The 24,254-nt window shown below is 38.6% G+C and overlaps 6 protein-coding genes across 7 annotated transcripts in view; 5 read left to right on the top strand and 1 right to left on the bottom strand.

Annotated features, from left to right (window-relative positions):
- Positions 1 to 202: 202 nt before the first annotated feature.
- Positions 203 to 1,297, top strand: LOC119736592 (histamine H2 receptor-like). Its single transcript, XM_038210609.1, has one exon. It carries the CDS (start codon positions 203 to 205, stop codon positions 1,232 to 1,234), a length of 1,032 nt encoding a protein of 343 aa, XP_038066537.1. The 3' UTR covers positions 1,235 to 1,297.
- A 5,505-nt stretch (positions 1,298 to 6,802) lies between these two features.
- Positions 6,803 to 7,907, top strand: LOC119737545 (neuromedin-U receptor 2-like). Its single transcript, XM_038211983.1, has one exon. The coding sequence runs from the start codon at positions 6,806 to 6,808 to the stop codon at positions 7,823 to 7,825; it is 1,020 nt and encodes a 339-aa protein (XP_038067911.1). The 5' UTR covers positions 6,803 to 6,805; the 3' UTR covers positions 7,826 to 7,907.
- A 2,277-nt stretch (positions 7,908 to 10,184) lies between these two features.
- Positions 10,185 to 11,348, top strand: LOC119736591 (neuromedin-U receptor 2-like). Its single transcript, XM_038210607.1, has one exon. It carries the CDS (start codon positions 10,329 to 10,331, stop codon positions 11,346 to 11,348), a length of 1,020 nt encoding a protein of 339 aa, XP_038066535.1. The 5' UTR covers positions 10,185 to 10,328.
- Positions 11,349 to 12,999: 1,651 nt separating this feature from the next.
- On the top strand, positions 13,000 to 14,125 carry LOC119737544 (trace amine-associated receptor 1-like). The gene has a single exon (XM_038211982.1). It carries the CDS (start codon positions 13,082 to 13,084, stop codon positions 14,120 to 14,122), a length of 1,041 nt encoding a protein of 346 aa, XP_038067910.1. The 5' UTR covers positions 13,000 to 13,081; the 3' UTR covers positions 14,123 to 14,125.
- A 2,432-nt stretch (positions 14,126 to 16,557) lies between these two features.
- On the top strand, positions 16,558 to 17,623 carry LOC119736590 (neuromedin-U receptor 2-like). The gene has a single exon (XM_038210606.1). The coding sequence runs from the start codon at positions 16,558 to 16,560 to the stop codon at positions 17,602 to 17,604; it is 1,047 nt and encodes a 348-aa protein (XP_038066534.1). The 3' UTR covers positions 17,605 to 17,623.
- A 417-nt stretch (positions 17,624 to 18,040) lies between these two features.
- Positions 18,041 to 24,254, bottom strand: part of LOC119737543 (cleavage and polyadenylation specificity factor subunit 1-like) — a 32,133-nt gene continuing 25,919 nt past the window's right edge. For both annotated transcript variants that reach the window (XM_038211980.1, XM_038211981.1), the window contains exons 36-37: positions 20,842 to 21,018; positions 18,041 to 18,154 (exon numbers count right to left, since the gene is read on the bottom strand). In XM_038211980.1, the coding sequence (XP_038067908.1) occupies positions 18,056 to 18,154; positions 20,842 to 21,018 (276 nt within the window). In that variant the 3' untranslated portion in view covers positions 18,041 to 18,055. The remainder of the gene's footprint in view (positions 18,155 to 20,841; positions 21,019 to 24,254) is intronic.

Genomic DNA, 24,254 nt, shown 5'->3' with positions numbered 1-24,254 from the left:
GAGTGCAGCTACAACAGTGCTAAGTCGTGAAGCTTCCTTCATATTATACGGGAAGTGAAATATATCCAACATGTAAAGCGACAGAAGAAGGATATGCTTTTTTGGTCGGCTGTAATCTACGAACATTGTATCAACAGTACCAGTATTTAACAATCAAGTATTTACCGAACATCTATTATTTTTTTAACAATTGTCCAAAAAGATGTCAGCCTTGAATTCAACCCAGCAGGTCTTTGACGATGAGGAGCCAACTATAGGCAAGTGGGTCTGCCAGTTATTAGTTGCAGAAGGAGTCATTGGTGTCTTAGGAAACCTCTTAGTGTGCTTGGTCATTCTACGCGTCAGACTCCTACACAACATGACAAACTATCTGCTGGTGAATTTGGCTGTGGCCGATATGCTACTGTGTCTACAGTGTATTTTCAATGGTCTAATATTTCACCAAGACTGTAAAATAATTGACTATGTGCCCAAAACCTTTGTTGGAAAGGTTGCTTTCTGCCGATTCCTGCAATCTGACTTTTTATCATATGCTTTCTCGTTTGCATCTGCTTACAATCTCTGTGTGGTAACATTAGAGAGATATGTTGCTTTAGTGCATCCCCTACAGTATGCAAGGAAACTCACAGCAACACGGATGAAAATTCTAATTACTCTGATCTGGATGATGTCATTTCTATTTTCCTTACCATATTTATTTCTATTCAAACCCAGCAATGATCCAGACCTGGCTTGCTCAGAAATTGAATACCAAGACAATACATTTCACGTTCTGCTTGGAGTATTTGCATTTTTCTCAGTATACTTGCTGCCACTTACATTGATGAGTTGGGCCTACTACAAGATACAAGTCACTCTCAAAAGACAAGCAAAAGCCCTGAACCTGCAACATGCAAGGGCAGCAGCCTATGATCTTGTGATTGCTAGACAGCGTCTGGTCAGCATGCTTATGATCGTCTTAGGAGCTCTCATCATCCTGTGGACACCATCTATCACAAGTTCTCTTCTCTGCTTGCATCTTACAGACAAAGGTCCACTTTCCTTCTGTGGTTCTCAAGGCTTCAAGTACTTCAAAGGAATTGCAAACTTTATGTTTTATTTCAATTCAGTCATTAATCCCATCATCTATGAGTTGAAATACAAGAAATTCCGACAAGGACTCAAGGTAGCTTTTTGTTGCTGTCACAAAAGCCAAGGAGCTAACACAGTTGACATTGCGATGGTTCCCCTATGAATACAGTCAGCATTGGTTATATTCTACAAGTTCACCATTTCTTAACTATGTAGGATAGTACAGTGTAGCATAGTAACTTACCAATCAGCCAGCACTGATTTATTCCACCAATGAGTAAATGTTGAGCTTATGTTCAACATACAATTTAATTGTTATAAAAAATCCAACTTTTCCTCACCATCTTCCCAAAATACTAGATGAGAAACAGGTTACTGTCCATTACTGTTTTTAAAAGAAAACCAAAGACAATATTTGATGCTTGGATGTTACTCTAAAAAACATGTTTTATGCCCCAAAACTCCATCATTATTGTTCATCAAGTGCCAATTTAGGGCCATGTGCATATTTTGGTCCAAAGAATCTTTTTCTTGTCAATTTTATGGGCAAACTTTAAATTATGAGCATTGTAGCAACCTTATTTAACAATCAAATATTTACGGGACGCAATTTTTTTTCAGCAACATCATTTCCCCAAAATGTCAGCCATGAATTCAACCCAGCAACTCTTCACAATAAGGAGCCAACTTTTGGCAAGTGGGTCTGCCAGTTATTAGTTGCAGAAGGAGTCATTGGTGTCTTGGGAAATCTCTTAGTGTGCTTCATCATTCTACGTGTCAAATTCCTACACAACAGGAAAAACTACATGTATCTGCTGGTGAATTTGGCTGTGGCTTATATGCTGCTGTGTCTAGAATGTATTTTCTTTAGTCTAATTGATGACGAATACCGTAAAATAATTGACTGACGGTATGTGCCAAACACATTGGTGGAAAGGTTGTTTTCTGCTGATTCCTGCAATCTTACTTTTTAGAATGGGCTTTGTCGTATGCATCTGCTTACAACTCTGTGTTCTAACAATCAAGAGATACAGTAAACTTCGGCCTAATCGGCACTCTCGGGACCCAGAAATTTATGTGAATGCTGACATCGGCTGTAAGTCGTCGTTTTGCCGACTTACATGAATGGTCATTTTGCACATATGTTTCATTGCACTAATTGGCTTCAATTTACACTGGTTTATCTCCTTAATGTTTGAGTTGATTCCAGCGAATTACTCCTCACATTTTATCATCACGTTTGGGGTATTGATAGTCGAGACCACGTGTACAAAATAGTGATACATGTACATATACGTGTACAGTTACAAATTAAATGCGTGCGTTGTATTGACTACATCATTCAGTAAGACGACTCCGAAAATGGACAGAGCGCATGCGTACAGGACTAAAGCGGGTACTGGTATTGATATGCTCACGATGCATAGTGGGAAACCCCTTGGCTTGGCCTTGCAGCAACACCGATGCATGCAGCGATCACGTGGGCCATGCCAGCCAAACCACTTTTCACTTGGCACTTCTTGCCTACCGCAGTGCAGGAAGTCGATGCCAATGCGGGTTTTTTTAAACGCCGACTTACACAAAGGATTTTGTTACGCTTTTTATGGAAAGGGGACCGAGACTAACACGACGACTTGAGCGAAATGGCGACTTGTAAAAGCTGACTTAGAAAATAAAAATTTAATGGAAATGCATTACAGACAATAGGAACTTTAGTCAGACGGCTGACTTGAGCAATTTGACGAGTTGAACGATGTCCACTTGGCCGGAGTTTACTGTATGTCACAATAGTGCATCCACTACAGTATGCAAGGAAACTCACAGCAACACAGATGAAAACTCTGATTACTCTCATCTGGGTGACATCCCTTTCGTTACCATGTTTATTTCTAATCAAACCCAGCAATGATCCAGACCTGGCTTGCTCAGGAATTGAAGATTGGTTTCTGGAAATTCGTTTTTTTAAGAATTTTTCTTTTCAAAGTGACACTAAATAATGTGTCTGAACCCATTTATGAGTAAGAGCACTTTACAAATGACTTGATTGTATTGTGTTGTGTTGTATTGTATAGATTACTTGTATACATGTATGTACCATAAATGTTTAATACACGGTGAAGCTACCACATCATCATTAATTCATTTGAAGATATTTGAATATTTCAGCACAAAAGATACAACGTATGTCTTAATTTTTCGGACTTGTGGGACAAAAAAGTAAGCAAAAGAAGAAATTTCAAGAAAACAGTAGAAAAAGTAGGAGCAAGGTAAAAAAAAAGTAGGAAAAAGTAGGAAGTGTAGGAATACTAGAAAGCTTGAAAGCTCTTCTTCTGTTTAAGAACATAGATATCTAGTTTCTTAATCTTGTTTTTTGATACCAACTCACATAGAAATTCTAAGTATGGTTTTTTAGACCAGACTTTTGTCGGCCTTCATGTCACATCCTAATCATTTTGGTAAATACATACGTCATAGTAAAGTCATGTTGTGATGAATGATGTGATTATGACATCTGTATGGGTGAGTAATGCAATTAAGGTCCATCTTTCCAAGTCCAATGTCTTGAGAATTACACATCTTATATGGTTGAAGTTGGTGCATGGAGATACTAAATACCGGTATATTGCAAAAGCTAAATTTGAAGTGAAGTCATAATGATGACATTGTGCAATTAATTTCTTGAATTTTAAATATTAAATTGTTTCTAGGTATCTAATGAACAAAAAAGCTCAATTCAAAACTCTTTTTCTTTACAACATATAGAAACATGTGAGGTCATGACGTTAAGAATGCAATGTTTGTTTAAAACTCACAGCAAAATCAGACAATATTGAAACTTGGTGGGAATAAAGAGTTTGTGTTTTACATGTGAATGTTAGAATTAAATGGAATTGATAGAATTTGAAAATGGAATTTCTTTCACACCACTTGATAGTTGAACTTTAATTTCAAGCATACATTATCTGAGAATATGCCACTTTATTACTTTGTCATACTGTTACTTTTAAACATGTCTAGTAATAACGCTGCATTTAGCACATGTACCAGCACTTATAGTTTATGCTACTGACTAATTTGGTAAATTATCACTTCATCAAATCTGATGAAGTAGTTGTTGCCTTGAAAGATATTGTTAACTTATAGATGGGCTCTGTGCGCCAACAACAGAGGGCGCGTTTCAACACTTTTGAGAGCCACTTGGACGGGACACCATGTGTACGTACTGTAATGTAATGGTTCGCACGCGAAGTACACACAACTTTAATATCCTGAATGTGCTCAAAGCTAAGCCATAGCGTCTTTGCGCGTGAGCGTCAAGCCGTCATCGGCGCGCGAATACGTTATTAAAGTAACAATGTCTCCCAGACTAATCACTGCCCCCAATAACTTTGGATCATTTGAAATACGCAGTGGATGGACCGGGAACCAGTCGAGATCTTCCCCAACTCTCTTTTCCTGGCCGTTGAAGGGGTACTTGTGTACAGAGCCCATAGTCTTCAAAACGTTGTGTAACTTTTCCATGTGTATTAGTGGGACTAACACAGCTGCCCTAAACTTAGTTCAATAATAAAGTGTCATGCATCAATATGAAACACTTTGTATTATGATACGTCATCATTCTGTTACCAGATATTTTTTTTACAGTTTTAAATTCATTCAGGTAACAGGGATCTCATTTTAACTTTGAAAATGTTGTTGCATTCAGCAGGGTATCTTAAGAAAAAACACATGGCGGTTACAGGGTTAAGGCTTTAAACATCAAATATAGTTTATATATCATTATTTATCAAATTTGAATCATGCTGCTTCACTATAAAACCAGTTTTCATGTGGGTGGGTGTGTACATTTATCCAGTGATCACTTGTCCTCTTTTCAGCATTCATGTGTGTTTGATGGCGTTCATCAATCAGTTGATTAAGGAAGTCATGACTCAGGAAACGGGTTCAGTGGAAAAGCAAACAACTTCAATATATGAACGGGTATGTTTGGCCCATGAATTATATCTAGTGCTATCCATCATGTCAATAATCTCAAAGTGCTGTGCAGTAATTCCCCTGTTCACCAGGCTATAAAACCTTGCGGCAGTCGAGAATCTGAGCGCACATTCGTTCCTCTACCATCAAAGGTACCCATTCATATTCCTGGGTGGAGAGAGGCAATTATAGTTAAGTGTCTTGCCCAAGGGCACAAACACCATGTTCCTGGCAGGATTTGAACCCACATACCATTGTACATGAGTCAAACACCATAACCACTGGACCATGGCATTCTTCTGCACAGTGAATAAAAGCACTGGACCATGGCAACTGTTGCCAACTTTGTTACACTAATTGAATGTGTTTCAAACTTTCTTTTTCGACTGACAGATAAGTAAATCTTGCTCGATTCCCTGACATAACACAGAAACGAATGGAATTTTATCTAAATCAACAAAGTTTTTAAACAGGCTAACAGGCGCATCATATGATAGATAGGAAGCTCCGCAATATTGGAGGCAATCTATCAACGGACTCTCGTACATCACTGACAGCATTGCTCAAAAGTTAATTAACATCTACCGGTAATGGCCTTAATGGACTGTGGGGTAAATGTCATTACAACATGCTGTATGGATTTCAAAACCGATCGAGGCAAGACGTATGATGCTCACATTCACATTTATATTGGAGGCTAGAGTCAGCGTATTAGGAAAGGTATGAATTGCTAGAACTCACTCATTTCTTCAGTCAGCAAAAACAAGAGTTGCTTAATTTGTATGGACAATGCGCTGAGCGTGTTAGCACCACAGTCTTCAGTTGGGAATCCACATGCTGGCTACATCTTGGGACTGACAAAGTGCTTATCCCGGAGTGTTTTCTGCAGACAGTTCCGTTTGAATTTGTTTGCTGTGGACTTCGACTGAGCACAGTGGTTGAAGACATTGATACAATTGAGTGCAGCTACAACAGTGCTACATGTAAGTCGTGAAGCGTGCTTCATATTATACAGGAAGTGAAATATATCCAACATGTAAAGCGACAGAAGAAGGCTGTGCCGACGACCATCAAAGTGGAAATGTCCTTGGTGATAGACCACGAAAAGCACTGACAACATTGTGCTTGGATGTTTCTGCTTCTGTTTCTGCTTCTACTCGTATACTGTACATTGTGTACACAACGCCCTGTTGGACTATCTCGGTACACTGTGGTTAAATGAGGCATGCGAGCTTAGATTCTGAAGTAGGCGCGGCTAACTAGATTCCTAACATTGATGTCGTCCAAGGCTGACTTGAAGACATTCAGGTCTGGTGTGGAGCGGATATCTTCAGGGATAAGATTCCACTCTGGGATAGATCTTGTCGCTCTGGAACACAGATAGATTTTTATGCCACAAACCTCCATCATTTGTGTACATTGTATGTTCATCAAGTGCCAATTTAGGGCCAGGTTTTTCTATATCTGACATCCGCAACTGGACAGGTCTGTCCCTTGGGTCTGTAACCCGAAGGGCAGAGGAGAGAACGTCTTGGAGGAATCTGGTGCGGCTGGCTGCCAGAGGCGGGGAAGGCTAATCTTAGTTAGCGGATGCCCACAGAAATAATGACAGAAGAGATATACATGTACTGTATTTTGATCCAAAGAATTTGTCAATTTTTTGGTCAGCTGTAATCTATGAACATTGCATCAACAGTATTTTACAATCTTGCATTTTATACCGAACACATATTTTTTTTTAGCAACATCGTCCAAAAAGATGTCGACCCAGCAAGTCCTTGACAATAAGGAGCCTACTATAGGCAAGTGGGTCTGCCAGTTATTAGTTGCAGAAGGAGTCATTGGTGTCTTAGGAAACCTCTTAGTGTGCTTTGTCATTCTACGCGTCAGATTCCTACACAACATGACAAACTATCTGCTGGTGAATTTGGCAGTAGCCGATATGCTGCTGTGTCTAGAACGTATTTTCAGTGGTCTAATATATTACAAAGACTGTAAAATCATTGACTATGTACCCAAAACCTTTGGTGGAAAGGTTGCTTTCTGTCGATTCATGCCATCTAACTTTTTGTCTTGGGCTTTGGCGTATGCATCAGCTTACAATCTCTGTGTGATAACATTTGAGAGATATGTTGCTATAGTGCATCCACTACAGTATGCAAGGAAACTCACAGCAACACGGATGAAAATTCTGATTGCTCTGATCTGGATGATATCATTTCTGTTTTCTTTACCGTTTTTATTTACGATCGAAGCCAGCAACAATCCTGACCAGGCTTGCTCAGAATTCAAATACCCTCATCCACTATTTCCCTTTCTTGTTGGTATATTTACATTTCTCACGGCCTACCTACTGCCAATAACATTGATGAGTTGGGCCTACTACAAGATACAAGTCACTCTCAAAAGACAAGCAAAAGCCCTAAACCTGCAACATGCAAGGGCAGCAGCCTATGATCTTGTGATTGCTAGACAGCGTCTGGTCAGCATGCTCACAATCGTCTTAGGAGCTCTCATCATCCTATGGACATCAGACTACATCGGTTTGTTTCTCTGCTTGATCACAGATCGCAAGGGTCTACTTACTTTGTGCAATTCAGTGAGTTACAAATACTTCAGTGCAATTTGTTCTTTTGCCTACTATTTCAACTCGGTCATTAATCCCATCATCTATGAGTTTAAGTACAAGAAATTCAGGCAAGGTCTTAAGATAGCTTTATGCAGCTGTTATCATCAGCACAATGATAACAGAGTTGACATTGAAATGGTGCCATTATGAGAGTACCGGTATACCAAAGACTGATTTCCTGAAACTTCTCATTAAGAACAATTTTTTGGTCAAAGTATCGCCAAGAAATGTGTCTAAAGAATCTAACCAGTGTGATTTCACGAAATTTCACGAAACAGTGCATAAGTTGCATAGAACTTGCGCTGCAAATTAATTGTGCAGCTGAGCAATAAACTTACGACCGATTTCACAAAACGTTGCCTACACGTAGCTGCTCAATGTTTTAAATCATCTAATAATTTTGGACGAGGATAATAACAGCATTTACGACGGCTGTTTGGTTCTGATTTTGTTTAATCATGAGTAAAAAAGCAATTAATTTACTTCAGACACACAGCCTTGAGTGCCTTGTAAAAGTTGTATCAACAAGCTTCACGACGATCACTATTTACTGGTAAAATAGGTCATTTTCAGTAACTATGCCACAACTTACGCCACCTATAATGATGGCACAAGTTACGCCATAATTTGTTGCTCAAGTTGCAGACTTACATGTAGTTGACTTACGCCACTGCGTAAAGTCTCATGACAAAGGCTGCTGATCACACAAAAATGAGTCAGATCTCAGAATACATGCATTACATGAAACAACTCAAATCTTTTTATAAGTCCAACATCTATGAACTGATAATGAAATGGGAGCCAACAGCTGGTACGATGCATGTATAGATTATACATACATGTACCATCAATGGTTAATACACGGTGAAGTTACCACATCGTCATTACATGTAATTCAGTTGAAGATGTTTTAATATTTGAATATAAAACAATCTTTGTGTGACATCTACAGTCATGACAGTGACTTGCAAGTTGTATTCATAATGTACATTGTAGCCATACTAGAAACGTGTGCAAAGTGATTAAAAAGTATATGACCTACCGGTACGTGTAGTAGTAAAAAGTGTGATGTCATCAAGATGTTATAACATCATTTTGTGGAGTTAATAGTGATGTTGTTCAATTTTAGTGAGGAATAAAAAGTATCAACATTATGATTTTGAAGTTAATTATCACAAGACCGGCAAAGCCCGTCTTCTGTTCTTATATCCAGTTTCTTAATTGTTTTTTTTATCTCAATTCACATATAAAATGTACACAGGTTTTATAGACAAGACTTTGATCAACTTTAAAGTCATACGTCATAGTAAAATAATGTGATCAATGATGAGGTTATGACATCTTTATGGATGAAATATGCAATTAAAGGTACATCTTTCAAAGTCCAATGTCTTGAGAATTACACATCTGATTTGGTTGAAGTTTAGTGCATGGAGATACTAAATACATTGCAGCCTTTTCATTGTTTTTCCAAATGTTAATGAAGAAACTCTCGGTACACACCATGCAGTAGCAGTAATAAGAGGTCGTATGAGTTATATAAATCCTCATTAGCAAACGTTTGGAACTGTATTATTTCATTACTTGAAAGGGGCAATTGATGGTGATGGAGAGGTATTCCTATAAAACGTTTGCTGAGGGGCAGATTACAAATTTCTTCTGATGGTGTTAGGAATGAGTAGTGCAGCATCAAACCATACATGCATATACTGAAGCAACCAACTTGAAAACACATCCATGTTTGAAAGCACAATTTTAAAAATTCTTTATTGGCAACTGTTGCCAACTTTGTTACATGAATTCATTTTGCTTCTAACTCTCTTTTTCGACCGAGAGATAAGTAAATCTTGCATGATTCCCGTACATCATACAGACACGAATGGAATTTTATCTAAATAGAACACATTTTTGAACAGGCCAACAGACGCACCATTTGATAGATAGGAAGCACCGTATATGTCAGCCCCGCAATATTGGAGTTAATCTATCAACAGCTTGTTAAACATTACTGACAGCATTGTTAACAAGTTAATTAATTTTTAACTACCTTTTAGGAAAGTGGGGTAAATATCAGTTCTGCGTGTTACATGTTGAAACCAATCGAGGCAAGATGTATTCTTCAGCTGCTCACATTGACATTTAAATCAGAGGCCAGAGTCAGCAAACTAGAAGAGGTATCAATTACTAGAACTAGCAGGTGATGTTAGTCAGTTAAAACAGAGTTTGTATCAATGTACTGAGCGTGTCTTTTGCAGTACTGACGACAATTTGCAGTTTGGTGTTTATACATGTATGCTGGCCACATCTTGAGACTGACAAAGTGTCCATCACTTGAGTTGTTTCCACAGACAATTCCGAATTATTTTATTTGCTGTGCACTTACATGCACACTGTGGGTGACACATTGATAAAAATGAGTGCATAGATCTACAACAGTGCCTGTTGATGGATAAGTCGCAAAGCTTCTTTCAGATCACACTGGAAGTGAAAGACATAATATATGTACAGCAACAGAAGAAGGTTATGCCCATTGGGACACAAAAACAGGTAGTTGACATCACTTCAGATGAGACCATTTTCTGTTTGGAATTTCTAAGTCGAAATCAGGAGTGAATGAAATCTTCTGCAAGACTTCAGTGACAACATTTCAAGGATGAACCATACAAGCAATGAGGAGTCTTCTGGGTGCGTGTGGGTCTGCCAGATCATAATGGTGGAAGGAGTCGTTGGTTTCTTAGGAAACCTCTTAGTGTGTTTGGTTATTTTACGTGTCAAATTCCTACACAACATGACAAACTATCTGCTGGTGAATTTGGCAGTGGCTGACATGCTAGTCTGTGTCCAAGCTTTCTTCTTCTACCTCTCTGCTGATCAAGACTTCCCGCTCATTCGTTTCGTTCCAGCAAGCCTGATTGGTAAGGAATTGTTGTGCCGATTGTTGGCCTCTGCTTTCTTGTATTGGTTTTTTGCCAGCGTGTCGGCATACACCCTTTGTTTGGTGACATTTGAGAGATATGTTAGCATTGTGCATCCTCTACAGTATCCAAGGAAACTCACAGCAACACGGATGACAATTCTGATTGTACTGACGTGGGCGATTTCGCTCCTGTTTTCTGTACCTATACTATTCACAAACAAAGGGAGCCGGGATCCTAACAAGGTTTGTTCAAGTACCGAACGTCCCCATGACGCACGCATTACACACGTGCTATCATTTCTTGTCGGTTACCTACTGCCCATAACATTGATGAGTTTGGCCTACTACAAGATGCAACTCACTCTAAAAAGGCAAGCCAGTGCTCTGAAAATGGAACATGCAAGGGCAGCAGCCTATGATCTTGTGATTGCTAGACAGCGTCTGGTCAGCATGCTTACAATCGTCTTAGGAGCTCTAATAGTTCTGTTGACACCTGGTCATGTCGAGTCCCTCATCTGCTTACATCCGTCACAAACTGACCCCATGTGGTCCATCTGCAATTCTCCAAACTACAGCTACCTCAGAGGTGCCTGCAATATTCTTCTTTATCTCAATTCGGTCGTTAATCCCATCATCTACGAATTCAAATACAAGAAATTTCGGCAAGGTCTGAAGGTAGCTTTTCACAGCTGTTTCGGTCAGCAATGTAAAAACAGTGTAGATATAGTGATGAATCCTACTTCACATAACCGCTAGTGAAGCCCTGATAATCCAAGAGTGAGTCAATACCATTTATATTTTTGATGATAAACGTGTGAGGAAAGACAGTGGAAGAGGATTTCTGTTGAAAGGGTGTAAGGGTTCCTATTGAAAGTCTAAAACGGATTGGGAAAGTAAAAATTGGAGTGATTATGATTATTGTGACCCATTCGTCAAATTGTACCAACCTAGCTATCAGGTCGATACCTTGTCTTGTGCAAGTCGGCTTTTGAATCTGCAGATATAATTGTTAAAATATTTAGGAAAGAATACAAAGTTTTGTCAGACCTGTTCAGAAAACAGGCCTTGAAGAAAACTTTGTAAAATATTCCAATGATTTGTGAGGAATGTACTAAAAAATTCAAACCTAATTAAAGGGAAAATACAACATTTGCAAACATCGAAAAATAAAACTACCAAGTTGTTACGAAATACCTTACTAGGATGTTGGTAAATGAAAAGCATCCTGTAAAATTATGGCACCTGGTGTGAAGCCATTTTCAAGAAAATGGTATTTGTATACATTTCCAACGCTGGTCGGCCGACCACCGTTGGAAAACCTAACTATTTTTCAATTACTGCTCCAAATTTAACATTATTTTTTAGTCTAAATTTTGTTTAGCTAGCTATTGGTTCCATGTTCATGAACGGGTGCAGGCCAGCTAGACTGGTTCCCTTACCTTACAATTTTCCGGTATTTTTGATCCATTTCATCTTTAGTGGAGTCAGATAACCAGACTACTTGAATATTTTTGTTTTTCTTGGTTTTTCCAGCATTTTCGAACACAAAACGTCAAACATGTCAGTGCAACAATATGTGATCTATTATACTAACCCCCCAAATAGTTCATTTCTGAAAATTACAGCAAAAGCCAATATGTACATTCCCTTTAACACGATATTAGAATGAGCTGTGGCCAAGGCACTTCTTTGCATTGTTCATCCCATGTTGCTTGAGCCCTTACTTATGATCTGACTTGTTTACTTTTACTTTACTTTTTCATCTCGAGGCACAGAAAAAGCAATTTATACTTAGACATTATTGTAATACATACCACCTTTTTAGAGAAATAATAATAACATAGGAATAACATAGCCAAGAGATTAAAATAAAGTACTACACAATTTCCCTTTGTTTAAATGAATAACCCAAGAGTAAACTAATCAATCTATAATGGATTGCTTTTTATGAGCTGTGCAAAGGTTTGAATCAAATTAATCCACAGGAGAGAGTAGATAGTCTGTCCACTTTTTCCCCATTAGGGAAACGTTCTCAGGCATGACTTGGGAAAATTTGAGAGTGATTAATATTGGTGTAGGGCACTTTGTGTAAACAGTCGATCCCGATCGCAATCACGGATTCGTGTAGCAAAGGGCTTGGCTTAACATACCGGTACCCTTGCCAGTACTGTCAATGCTGAATTCACGTCCAGACGCATCATGTTCAGCGTGAAGATGTTCACGCGTGAAGATGTTCATGGTTTTTGTTAGGTTTGGAATGAGATTTTGACTGTTGCACTGGATTTCAATGAACTTCTTGAACACAATATAAGAATTTGCCAACAGACCTAAAGCATCCAAACAGTTACTGACAGGATACATTGTACAGCTCTATATGTGAAACAGCATGCTCCTTTTGCTTGTGCCATAGAAGTCAACACAGAAAAAACTGTAGTGACTAACAAGTAGAAGAATACTGTTTACATGTAGACTACAGTGAGCTATGGATAATGTATATCTCAGGAAGAAATTCAAGCCAAAATTTTGATGAAAATGATGAGGGTGATTGTACTGGAGGCAAGTGGGTCTGCCAGATCATGGTAGCAGAAGGAGTCATTGGTGTCTTAGGAAACCTCTTAGTGTGCTTCGTCATTCTGCGCGTCAAATTCCTACACAATATGACAAACTATCTGCTAGTCAATTTGGCCGTGGCCGACATGCTCACATGCCTCACACTATTCTTTTACAATCTGACTGTCAGCCCGACCTGCACGCTTGTCAGATATGTTCCCAACAGTTCCTGGCAGAGGGAGCTGTTGTGCCGGATTCTGGCAAGCAGCTACTTAGGGTGGGCGTTCTCCTACATATCAGCGTACAGCCTCTGCTTAGTCACGTTGGAGAGATACGTCGCCGTGGTCCACCCACTGCAGTATGCAAGGAAACTCACGGTACCGCGGATGATCACCCTAATCTCTCTGACTTGGGTGATATCTTTTGCAGCAACGATTCCGTTCTTACTGATAAACAGTCCCAGTGATGATCCGGACAAGGCCTGCTCGGAGATCAAATACCCAAGCGAATCATTCCCAGTTGTTGTTGGAGTACAGGGGTTTCTGTTTGCCTTCCTTCTGCCGGTAGCTATGATGAGTTGGGCCTACTACAAGATACAAGTCACTCTCAAAAGACAAGCAAAAGCCCTGAACCTGCGACATGCAAGGGCAGCAGCCTATGATCTTGTGATTGCTAGACAGCGTCTGGTCAGCATGCTCACACTTGTCCTAGGAGCTCTTATCATTTTGTGGATGCCAGTCTACATTTCCCTTATATGCTTACATCCGACAAACACCAGTACATTTTTGTTCTGCGGTTCAAGCTCCTACGTCTCTGCCAGAGGGATCCTGAATTTTCTCTTTTACTTAAATTCAGTGATAAATCCCTTTATCTACGAGTTTAAGTACAAGAAATTTCAGCAAGGTTTGAAGGTAGCTTTTTGTGGCTGTTTCAGTGGGAAAGGTGGAAACAGGGTTGCCACGGAGATGGCACCATTGTGAGAAAGAAACAGAATTGTCTAATAATATGAAAAAAAAATCGCTTTTTAAATGGGTTGGGTGGAAACTTGCATAATAACAGCCCTATAATCAAAATGTTTTGACAAAAAAGTAATGAAGATTTGAATTTGGGCATTTGATTTGGGGGGGGGGGGCAGCCCACAAAATTTGACCAAATCCAATAGTTTCTAGTCGCACCTCAAAAGCTACAACACCAAACTTGCTGATACATGTACTTGGCATTAGCATTTGATATTAGTAATAGACAATCCATTATATGAGCAGGATGTAAAAATTGTGCACCTACAGTGAGTATGGCTGGTGTATGGCGCCCTCGTCCAACTGTGCACGGATAGAATGAGAACACCTTGTAATTTGAATGCAAACTTCCTTCGGCAAATTAATCAGAATGAAAACAAACCAGAATTTTTTTGAATGGGATGCTTTAGACAGTTTTACAGTCAACTGCTCATTGCTCAAATTATTGTTAGGCTATCTGCATGGATGTAAAGTGTTGCATAAGCTCGTAACACATCACTGGAGAGAATTTCCAGCGTTATGGAGGAAAATGCAATGTCTATGACAGAGCCAATTATTAACTATGATATCTAATTAATGGTTTAGAGAAAAGATCCAAAACTCCTAGTCTATACTCTCCTTGACCATTACTAGATGATGGACGTATACAATTTGAAAAATATATGTTCAGGTTTAAAAGCTGAGCTCTTAAATCTCTTTCACAGACATTACATTTTCTTTCATAATGCTGGAAACACCCGGAAACAAAATGGATCAAGGCTCAAATTTGGCCAAAAGTTCAGCAATGCACAGAAAGCATTTTCAATTAAGTTTTACTCAAGAAAAGGTCAGTTGAATATTTCTTACTAAATTTTCCCACAAGCACGATAATAATAATAATAATAATAATTACCGAGAATGGGTCATTTGGGAGACCGAGAATGGGTCATTTGGGAGACATCCCCATAGACTTGTGCACAAAATTTCTCAAACTTAAATGTGCCCTAACCCAATATTCCCGTGTCCTTTTTCCACGAATTTCGGTGTTTTTACTAATTAGACCACGAGCAACAAATATAACCCGATTGGGACAGTAAAATTGTGCCTCTAAAGGGGGGCTGTGGAATTAGGGAGACATGAAAATGTCTCCCTAATGACCAGTGTCTCCCTATTGTCGAAGAAATTACGATAACGTGTCTCCCTAATGGTACATTTGTAGGAATAATACAAATAATAAATAAATAATAACAATTACTAATAATAATAATTCACAATTATTACCCCTGTTCATCAGGCCACGAGACTAGTTTTTGCAGCAGCTCGAGATCAGCGCATTCTGGTCTCTACCTTCACAGGTACCCATTTATACTCCTGGGTGGAGAGAGGCAATTGTAGTAAAGTGTCTTGCCCACTGTAACCATTGGACCACAGCGTTCCACAATGCATGTACACGTTCTTTCAACTTATTAATCAATTGGTAAAGAACCCAACAATATGGACATTTCTAATGTTTAACCTGACAAAGTGATTCATGTGAGACACAACCCAAATAAAGTCTAAATGTTCTACCAGGACGTGCATGCAAATTGTAAAATTAAATTACCACACAACCGGTGGATCACACAGCTTGTGGAAAGAAAAAAGGTAGAGTCTGTGGAGGCAAGGTAGTGTTAAATAAATATCTGTGCGTGGGTTTCTTTGAATTAATCAAGAGAAAGTGATTGAGATTTCCCATGTTCTTGGCAACATAATCAATTTAGATGTAGATATAGAGGAAAGATGTAGTGACTTCGTGACATGATCTGAAGTGGTGCACGCACACAAGAAACTGCGTTTACTTTTGTTTTGTGGCATTAGAAATCGATAGCTGGTCACAGTGGCTGGTTGCTTCAGAGTGTGAAGTACAAGGAAAGCAGTGCTCTGTATTGTCACACAAGGCAGTGGACACATTCATTTGTGAATAACTTACAAATAGTTCAGCAGATGCTTGGACAGTGAGTGAGGATTGTGGTCATTTCATGAACAGGGATTTTTTCCTTTGCTGGAAAACTTTCTACAAGATTGCGTCGACAAAATCAAACCTACAGTCACCACTGCTTACAAATGCAGATATCTTATCATAAAAACTCATAGTTTCTATGGTATGTGTGACTGAATTCAACGACTGAAGACAGTTATGAACACCCTGAAATCAAGTTGCTGTTCAGTTTTCTGGATGAGTCACAGGTATTACGTCAACGGCATAAAGCCCATATTTGCTGAAGTGAACTTCAAGTTTATATATTCTTTCCCACACATGTACTCTGGAATTTCGAAGGCAAGTCCATTTGCCAATCTGCTCTGAGCAACTTATAAACTTTCCTACTTCTGTCTAACAAAATAATTGTAGAAACCCAGACTGCACTGAATTAACCATCATTATGTCGTCAATGAATGAGACTCGACTGAGCACTAATGACAGTGAGCATCCTGGCAATGAGTACAAATGGATCTGCCACATCATTACAACAGAAGGAGTCATTGGTGTTTTGGGAAACCTCTTAGTGTGCTTTGTCATTCTACGCGTCAAATTCCTACACAACATGACAAACTATCTGCTGGTGAATTTGGCTGTGGCCGATATGCTGCTATGTCTTCAGGCATTTTTACTGTACTTCTTTGCGTTTTCAAAGTGCGCAATCGTTCATTACGTTCCGGCAGGCTCTGTGGAACGACAAATTTTCTGCCGACTGTTAGCCTCTGATTTTTTGTCCTGGGCTTTGTCCTACGTGTCAGCATACAGTCTGTGCTTGGTGACATTAGAACGGTATGTTGCTATTGTGCATCCTTTAAAGTATCAAAGGAAAGTCACGGCGTCACGGATTGCACGTCTGGTTGCTCTGATCTGGGTGGTTCCATTTCTTTACTCTTTACCTTTTGTGTTTACAATCAAACCCAGTGATGATCCTGACCAGGCTTGCTCGGAAATCCAATACCCTCATCAGGCATTTCCAATTGTCATTGGTGTACTTTCATTTCTCATGGACTACCTACTACCAATAACACTGATGAGTCTGGCCTACTACAAGATACAAGTCACTCTCAAAAGACAAGCAAAAGCCCTGAACCTGCAACATGCAAGGGCAGCAGCCTATGATCTTGTGATTGCTAGACAGCGTCTGGTCAGCATGCTTACAATCGTCTTAGGAGCTCTTATCATCTTATGGACGCCAGCTTATTTGGCAATTACAATCTGCTTGCAAGCATCCAGAGGGAGAAGTCACATGACCTTCTGCGACTCGGTGACTTTTCAGCACATCAGAGGAGTGTGCAGCTCCCTCTTCTACATAAATTCTATCGTTAATCCCGTCATCTACGAGTTCAAATACAAGAAATTTCGGCAGGGGTTTAAAGTAGCCTTTTGCGGCTGTTTTCAAAAGAAACTCAGCAACAGAGTTGAGAATTTGACACCTTTACAGCCGAGATGACTGACACCCTCAATTCACATCACATCGATAAATAAATTACCTGATAACTCCACAATGAAATTATCACCAAGATATGCATGCACCTGCCACCGTGATTGTTTAACTGCCTAACTCTTTGTCTATGTGTGAAAATGCATTATGTGAAACTGTGAAACTAAAACTGTGGTCAAGCGATCCTCTGTGATGTTGCTAGCATCGTGACTTTGGGCGTGATCCCTGGCTACATGGCATATCGGGGTAAAATGGCGTATGACTAACGCCCCTTGAACAAAGACAAACAAACCTGGGCAACCGCCAACATAGGGCTGGATAGCTCGGTTGGTAGAGCACCGGTACCGTATTCCGGAGGTGGTGGGTTCAAACCCTGCTCAAGTCAACTTCACTGTTCAATTGTTAAATCTTTCTAATGCACCTAGTCTGTTTCCCTTTGTGGTTTATTCGAAGATTGTGGTCATGAGTAGAAGACGGGATTTAATGACTTACCCAGGAAGGCCAGCTGAGAATCGTCCACCATGAACTCACAGCTGTAGACTTGAAGAGGCTTGGAATCCTGCCAAGATATAACAAGATGAAGACACAGAAAGTCAACGTAGACACACAAAAACATGCCAATACAAAATGAACTACATATAATCCAATAGGAGCCGTAACGTTTCCTCTGTAACTCGATGATGCACTTACAGTGCTGAACAACTGTTTTTAATCTGAAACATGTGGTCAACTTTCAAAAAATATATATGTTGTCTAATTGTGATTTCGTGCTTTGGAGACTGAATCAGTAATAAGTCTCTTTGTGCCAATCATGGAACATATTTTAAAAAAATAAGCATTTACTGGCAATTTTTAGCATGTACATTGTATTGTGTATTCACAGTGTGAACAGATATAATTTGGACTTAGTAATACCATTTTGAAGTTTATCATGATTGCACTAGGGATTTTTCAAGTTGCATTGGATCAATTTGAGGGACTAATATCTAAAGTCTGTTACAAAAAAAACAGGTTTCAAGATTTTTTAGTCAATCTTGACCTCAAAATGAAGACTATTCTTGAAAAGGAAAGACATCTTAAGTATTCATTTCTGGAATGCAAAAATATCAACACTTCTTGTCAAGTTCATATTTTGAATGAAGCTTTGAATGGTCTTATAAGTCAATCATGTACAGTGTTTATGGATGTTAAGCACATTTATAAAGTACGTTTTGTTTACTTGTTATAAAATGTCGCAATTTCAGCTTGTTAGCATAGTTAGAAAGATATCCCTGCTTTGTATTTCTGTCGTTAAGAAAAGTCATTCATTACAGTAGAATGTGATTCTTACATTTGTTTTAAATGATCAGCCCTCAACTTCAAGATTCTTCAAAATCACATTGAAGGGTTATGTAGGTTTTTGCAGGATTTTCCAGGATTGAGGAAGGCAGAGCCCAGCTACTACAATTGTGCATGGGGCTTGATCCTCAAAGAGAGTGCAAATAATTTACCACTGGTTTCCAACACAATGAAAGATTTTTGAAAGATACCGCTAGGGGCTGAGTAAAAAATGCCTGAGTAGTTACGGTTAAATTCACAAAGAAAATGTATTATCTGACAGCATGATGTATGTGAGTGTAAATACGCAGTTATATTTTTTGGTAATTGACTGTATATTTGTTTTGTGGCACCAATTATCAATATTAATTGATAACACACGCCACAGCTGCCAGACGAGCTTGCAACGACCTGATTGATTCGTTTGATATCACGTTTTCTTGCCATAAATGACTGTAACGTGCATATAGCTAATGTTTTGAAATCACCATTGCCGCCAGTGCAAACAGTTGTAACAGTTGTGTTATCGGGGTCGGCAAAACATTCAGATTAAAGATGCAATTTGGTCTGGAGTTGGCAAGAATTGAGTGTTTCATATAATTTACTCACCACATTTCAAAGGTCTTTGTCACAGAAAACAACATAATGTCTTACATTCGCACACAAAAATATTGAAAAACAACCCATTTGTTTACATTCAGCTTTTGTTTTTCAGGTCCCATGCTTGTTTCAGATTTGCACACATGGCAATCTAATACACACGTTTGGGATAACCTAATGAAACCCAACATGCATGATTGAAATTACAACTAGCGCTCCAATGGCTCAATTTATGAAGACCAAATATTTTGTCACGTGAAAATGGAAATGTTTAAACAACAGTTGGATCAATGTTCATATATTCTACTTTGTAACAATTTTTCCCAGTGTTATCATATCGTGCTAAACATGTTTCCGAGCCCAAAAGGGCAGATTCTCTAAAAATGCTCCTTTAAGACACAGCAGTAAGTCATTATGATGGCATTCCAGAACACCTGTTACAGCAAATAAGCTCACAGTCAGTATGGGTTTATGTGCTATATAAAATTGCCTGCTAAACATTAATTAAGATATTGACAATAATCAATTCTTTTTTATAACAAATCAACAGAAAGCAAGAGAACACTGTTTGTAATTGTGACTGTGAATCACTTCTTCAACTGTACTTTGGGCACTCTTACTAAAAAGGTTATTTTGCAGATATTTTACAAAATGTGCAGAATAAATTTATTGTAAAGGATGCTTTGTATGACTTTTTATTCTTCTGTATTGATATTTCTTGATTCCTCGTATTTTGTCCCTGTAAACTATTGTACTGCACATTTGCTGTCTTATTTTCCTGTACCTTAAACCTCAAACCTGAATGTGTGGTGAACACCCATGTGACTCTTCAGAGTTTAGGGGAAAATAGGTTTTTTTAAGGGTTATGGTGACCACCACCATGAATACTGCAGTTGTTCTTATATTTATTTTTCTAACTTGGTAACAATGAGTGCACAAAACGTCCACTCATACTTTTCCCTGTAGAACAAATGCACGCATATCAATGATAACTATGACAGCGGTGTGCATTTAGTTTGGGAACCGGGTACCAATTAAAAAACACCATCCAAGCTTTTTGACCAGTGTTAGAGTATTCCAGACTGATCTTGGCAACGAAAAAGTCTCCAGACCCAATTTTTGTGGTTTCACTTTCGATGTCCCGGGACTCCATAAATCAGCATTAACAAGATTTTTTTTTCAGTTTTGACAATTTTGACAGTTTTTTTTTACATGCTCATTTCACTGAACTGGCATTAATTTTTATAACGGTGCTTTAATAAACCGTCTAGCTGTGATATAGAGATGATTCACGGTATGGACTAGACTCCAACCCTGGGTTCTACTCACCCTGCTGACTAGAGCAATGGTCCTATCCGACTCTTGATACTGCAGGAGATAGATACTTTTCGTGACATCAGCAACAAGGATGAAGTTCTTGACACAGACCGCCCTGTGGATGTAGATCTGGGTGTCGATGAAGGCCAAGCCAAGAAGATCATTGTCCTTGAAGGTCCACAGATACACCTATTTAAAAAAAGGCAATCCTATTAAAGTTGGTCCCAAAGCACACAAAAATAAACTGTTTTTAGAATGACTATTCACTGCAAGTCTTTTCATGCATCAGGCATGCAACTGTAAATTCACAAGAAATGAGGACATTCCAAAATTCAGACGACTTCGTAAAGTGATTTTCAATTTTGAATTGCAGAATGGGAATTAAAGAGAGGAAATCAGCTGATCCGAGGAAAAGTTGCATGCTTGATGCATCAGGTCTACACAATGGGCCGGTTTTAGCCCATTTATTGGCGTTATGGGGTAATCCTACATGATAGCACTGCCCGGCCCACAACTGACAGTCGGTCAGTCAAAGAGGACAATAGGCTGACCCTCTGGGACCAGCAAAAATCTAACACTGTACATAAACAAAAATTCAACCAACCCGTAAATTAAAAAAAAACTTTTGTGTTTGATTTATCCATTTGAAAAAAGTACCTCTTTCCCCTTTTTGACAACCCTTTATTCTGCTTCAAAGATTATATAACAGGATAAAGGTTGCTCTCTTCATGCTCCTGAACAAATTCCTTTTTTTTTTCAATTTGTGTATGTGTTATTTTTATGAGAAAATTACTTTTCCCCCTATTTTGGGGCAATTTGAAATAAGATTTATTTTAGGTTGCTCTTGCACCTATAACACACACACACACAAAAATAATAAATGCCTGAATTATTGTTGGGCTGCAAAATATTCAAAATTTGTAAAGCAATTGTTCCATAACTAAACGTGAGACTAGACTAGATCTCACACTCAAAAGAAAATTAACTTTTGTATTGCTAGAAAAAAAAAGCAATCATTGGATGAAAATCAAAAGCAATACAGGAGACAAGCATTAAGGTACATAGATATCATCAAAATCTTGTTGGCAACTGGAAATGACTGAATATGAGTTGGGGTATTATATTAACTTTACTACTGAATTGTCACCAGCTGTAACATTGCCCAAGACCAACAAATTTTGTTTTTAAGTCATTATATCATGAGGTTCACTTTCAAAGATGAAATCTCCAACAGTTTTGTAATTCTTTCTGTAGAAGTCAAAAACAATTGGCCTAATAATGTAATGTCATCAAGTATTCCATGGTCCAGTGGTTATGGTGTTTGACTCATGTACAATGGTGCGTGGGTTCAAACCCTGCCAGGAACATGGTGTTTGTGCCCTTGGGCAAGACATTTAACTACAATTGCCTCTCTCCACCCAGGAGTATGAATGGGTACCTGTGAAGGTAGAGGACCGAATGTGCACTGATATCGACTGCCATGCGGTCTCATGGCCTTATGAACGGGAATCATATTGTACATGTAATATGGTAAACCACTTTGAGATTGTAAGCATTGCAATTGATTTATTTATTTTAATTAAGTATTCAAATCAAATGCTTTCCTGTTTTGTGTATAGTTATGAGTGTAGTGATTTCCCCAAGCTAGTAAGAACACTCTGATAAATGAACTAGTGGCAGAAAGCAAAGTACTTGATTGAACATGCTGGAATAGATGGTTTGGTTGTACCATAGTACAGTTAGAAGAGTTATAGCCTAATTCAATCAAGCTGTCTTAATGACTAAGTAAGCTTTAGAATAAATATTTGTTCACTTTATATGGGGTTGAATATATCCGTATGTACAGTTACCATTAAAAGCTAATAAAGTCCAAACCACTGTTTTTGTTCTGCAGTGTAAGTGCACTCTCTTTTAATTACAGCATGATTGATAAGCATTGTGCCTGAGCATAACCTGGCAGAGATAATAGCCAAATTGTGGACCAAACGTGCATGAGACACATCCAATGCAAAACCTTTCCAACCGTTCAAAGTCCACTTCAACCCAAACTGATCACTTCTAGATACCACGGTCGGTCGAGAGGTAAATTCATCTTACTTATTTGGTGCCTAACCTCAGATTTGCAATGCTGAGCACGATTGTGGCCGCCATTTGGCTCGAGATAATGCACTTGCAGTGCTTCATGCAAACACACTTAAAGGCCTTTTTGATAAAGAAACGTAAAAGTAATAGAAATGGCAAAGGAAAAAGCACCTACTACTGTAAAAGCAAGCTCTGTGCAGAGAGTAACTAAGACGGATTTATTTTTTTCTCTGTTACAGAAATCTATATAAATTTATTAAGAAGTAAGTACTTTGCATCTCTGAAATTGTAACTGCCAAAAGGGGGTTTGTTAAACTGAAGAAACATGAGGTTGGAAATAAGTGGACAATTTTTTGTTCTGCAAATTATGCAGTTTGTTAGATAAATGAACAGATGTGGGGCGCTGTGGTCCAATGTGGTCGCTGTGGTCCAATACGGTGTTAGACTCATGTGCTGTGGTACATGGGTTTAAACCCAAATGGAGAACATGGTGCTTGTGTTCTTGGGCAAGACACTTTACTACAAATGCCTCTCTCTACCCAGGAGTATAAATGGGTACCTGTGAAGGTAGAGACCAAATTGCGATGATTTCGAGCTGCTGCCACATCATTATTATGATTACAAGATAAAGGTTTATGGTAGTTCCATGTGACAGATCTCTTTTGTGAGTTTGTGAGGTTCTGAAAAGAACTGGGAGAAAACACAACGTTTTGGACAGTATGCTGTATGCAGTATACATGGTGCTACTGTAAACCCTTGTCTTATTGCCGTCTACAATCATTGAAATGTTGCCTACTGTCGTGCCTGCTTTATTTAACTGCTACACATTTAACTATTGTTATTATTTGTAAATTCTTTAATTAGTGTTGTTTGTCTTGTTTTGCTTGTATTGTTGGGCACATCCACCACAAGCTTTGGCTTTTTGGGATGACGTCTCCACAGAGTGGAAATAAATGGTTTATTGAATTGAATTGAATTGAATCTATATCGGTTGATTGTAAAGCGCCAGGGAGCATTTTTTAAATGCGCTATAGAAATTGCCATTATTATTTTTCCATTATTATTATTAGCTTGGTTTGACAATAAATTATTCACTTTTGTTTAAAACATCCAGCATACAGTTTATTTCTTCAGTTTTATCGGTGATAAGTACATGTAAGGCATTTCTACAATCATTAAAGCAATGCCATTAACTACGAACAATTACTAAACACACCTCTTTACTAAAGAAAACATCAAAATGTATGTGGCGGCATGTGGGAGCTCAGATTTACTTGAAACACTACTTACTTTCTGGACCATACAAGTTCATACACAAACTGCAATAAATCCTTGTCTTTTCT

This window comes from Patiria miniata, unplaced genomic scaffold (assembly GCF_015706575.1).
Source record: "Patiria miniata isolate m_02_andy unplaced genomic scaffold, ASM1570657v1 HiC_scaffold_3, whole genome shotgun sequence".
NCBI classification, from domain to species: Eukaryota; Metazoa; Echinodermata; class Asteroidea; order Valvatida; family Asterinidae; genus Patiria; species Patiria miniata.
This window is presented reverse-complemented; position numbering and strand designations above follow the sequence as displayed.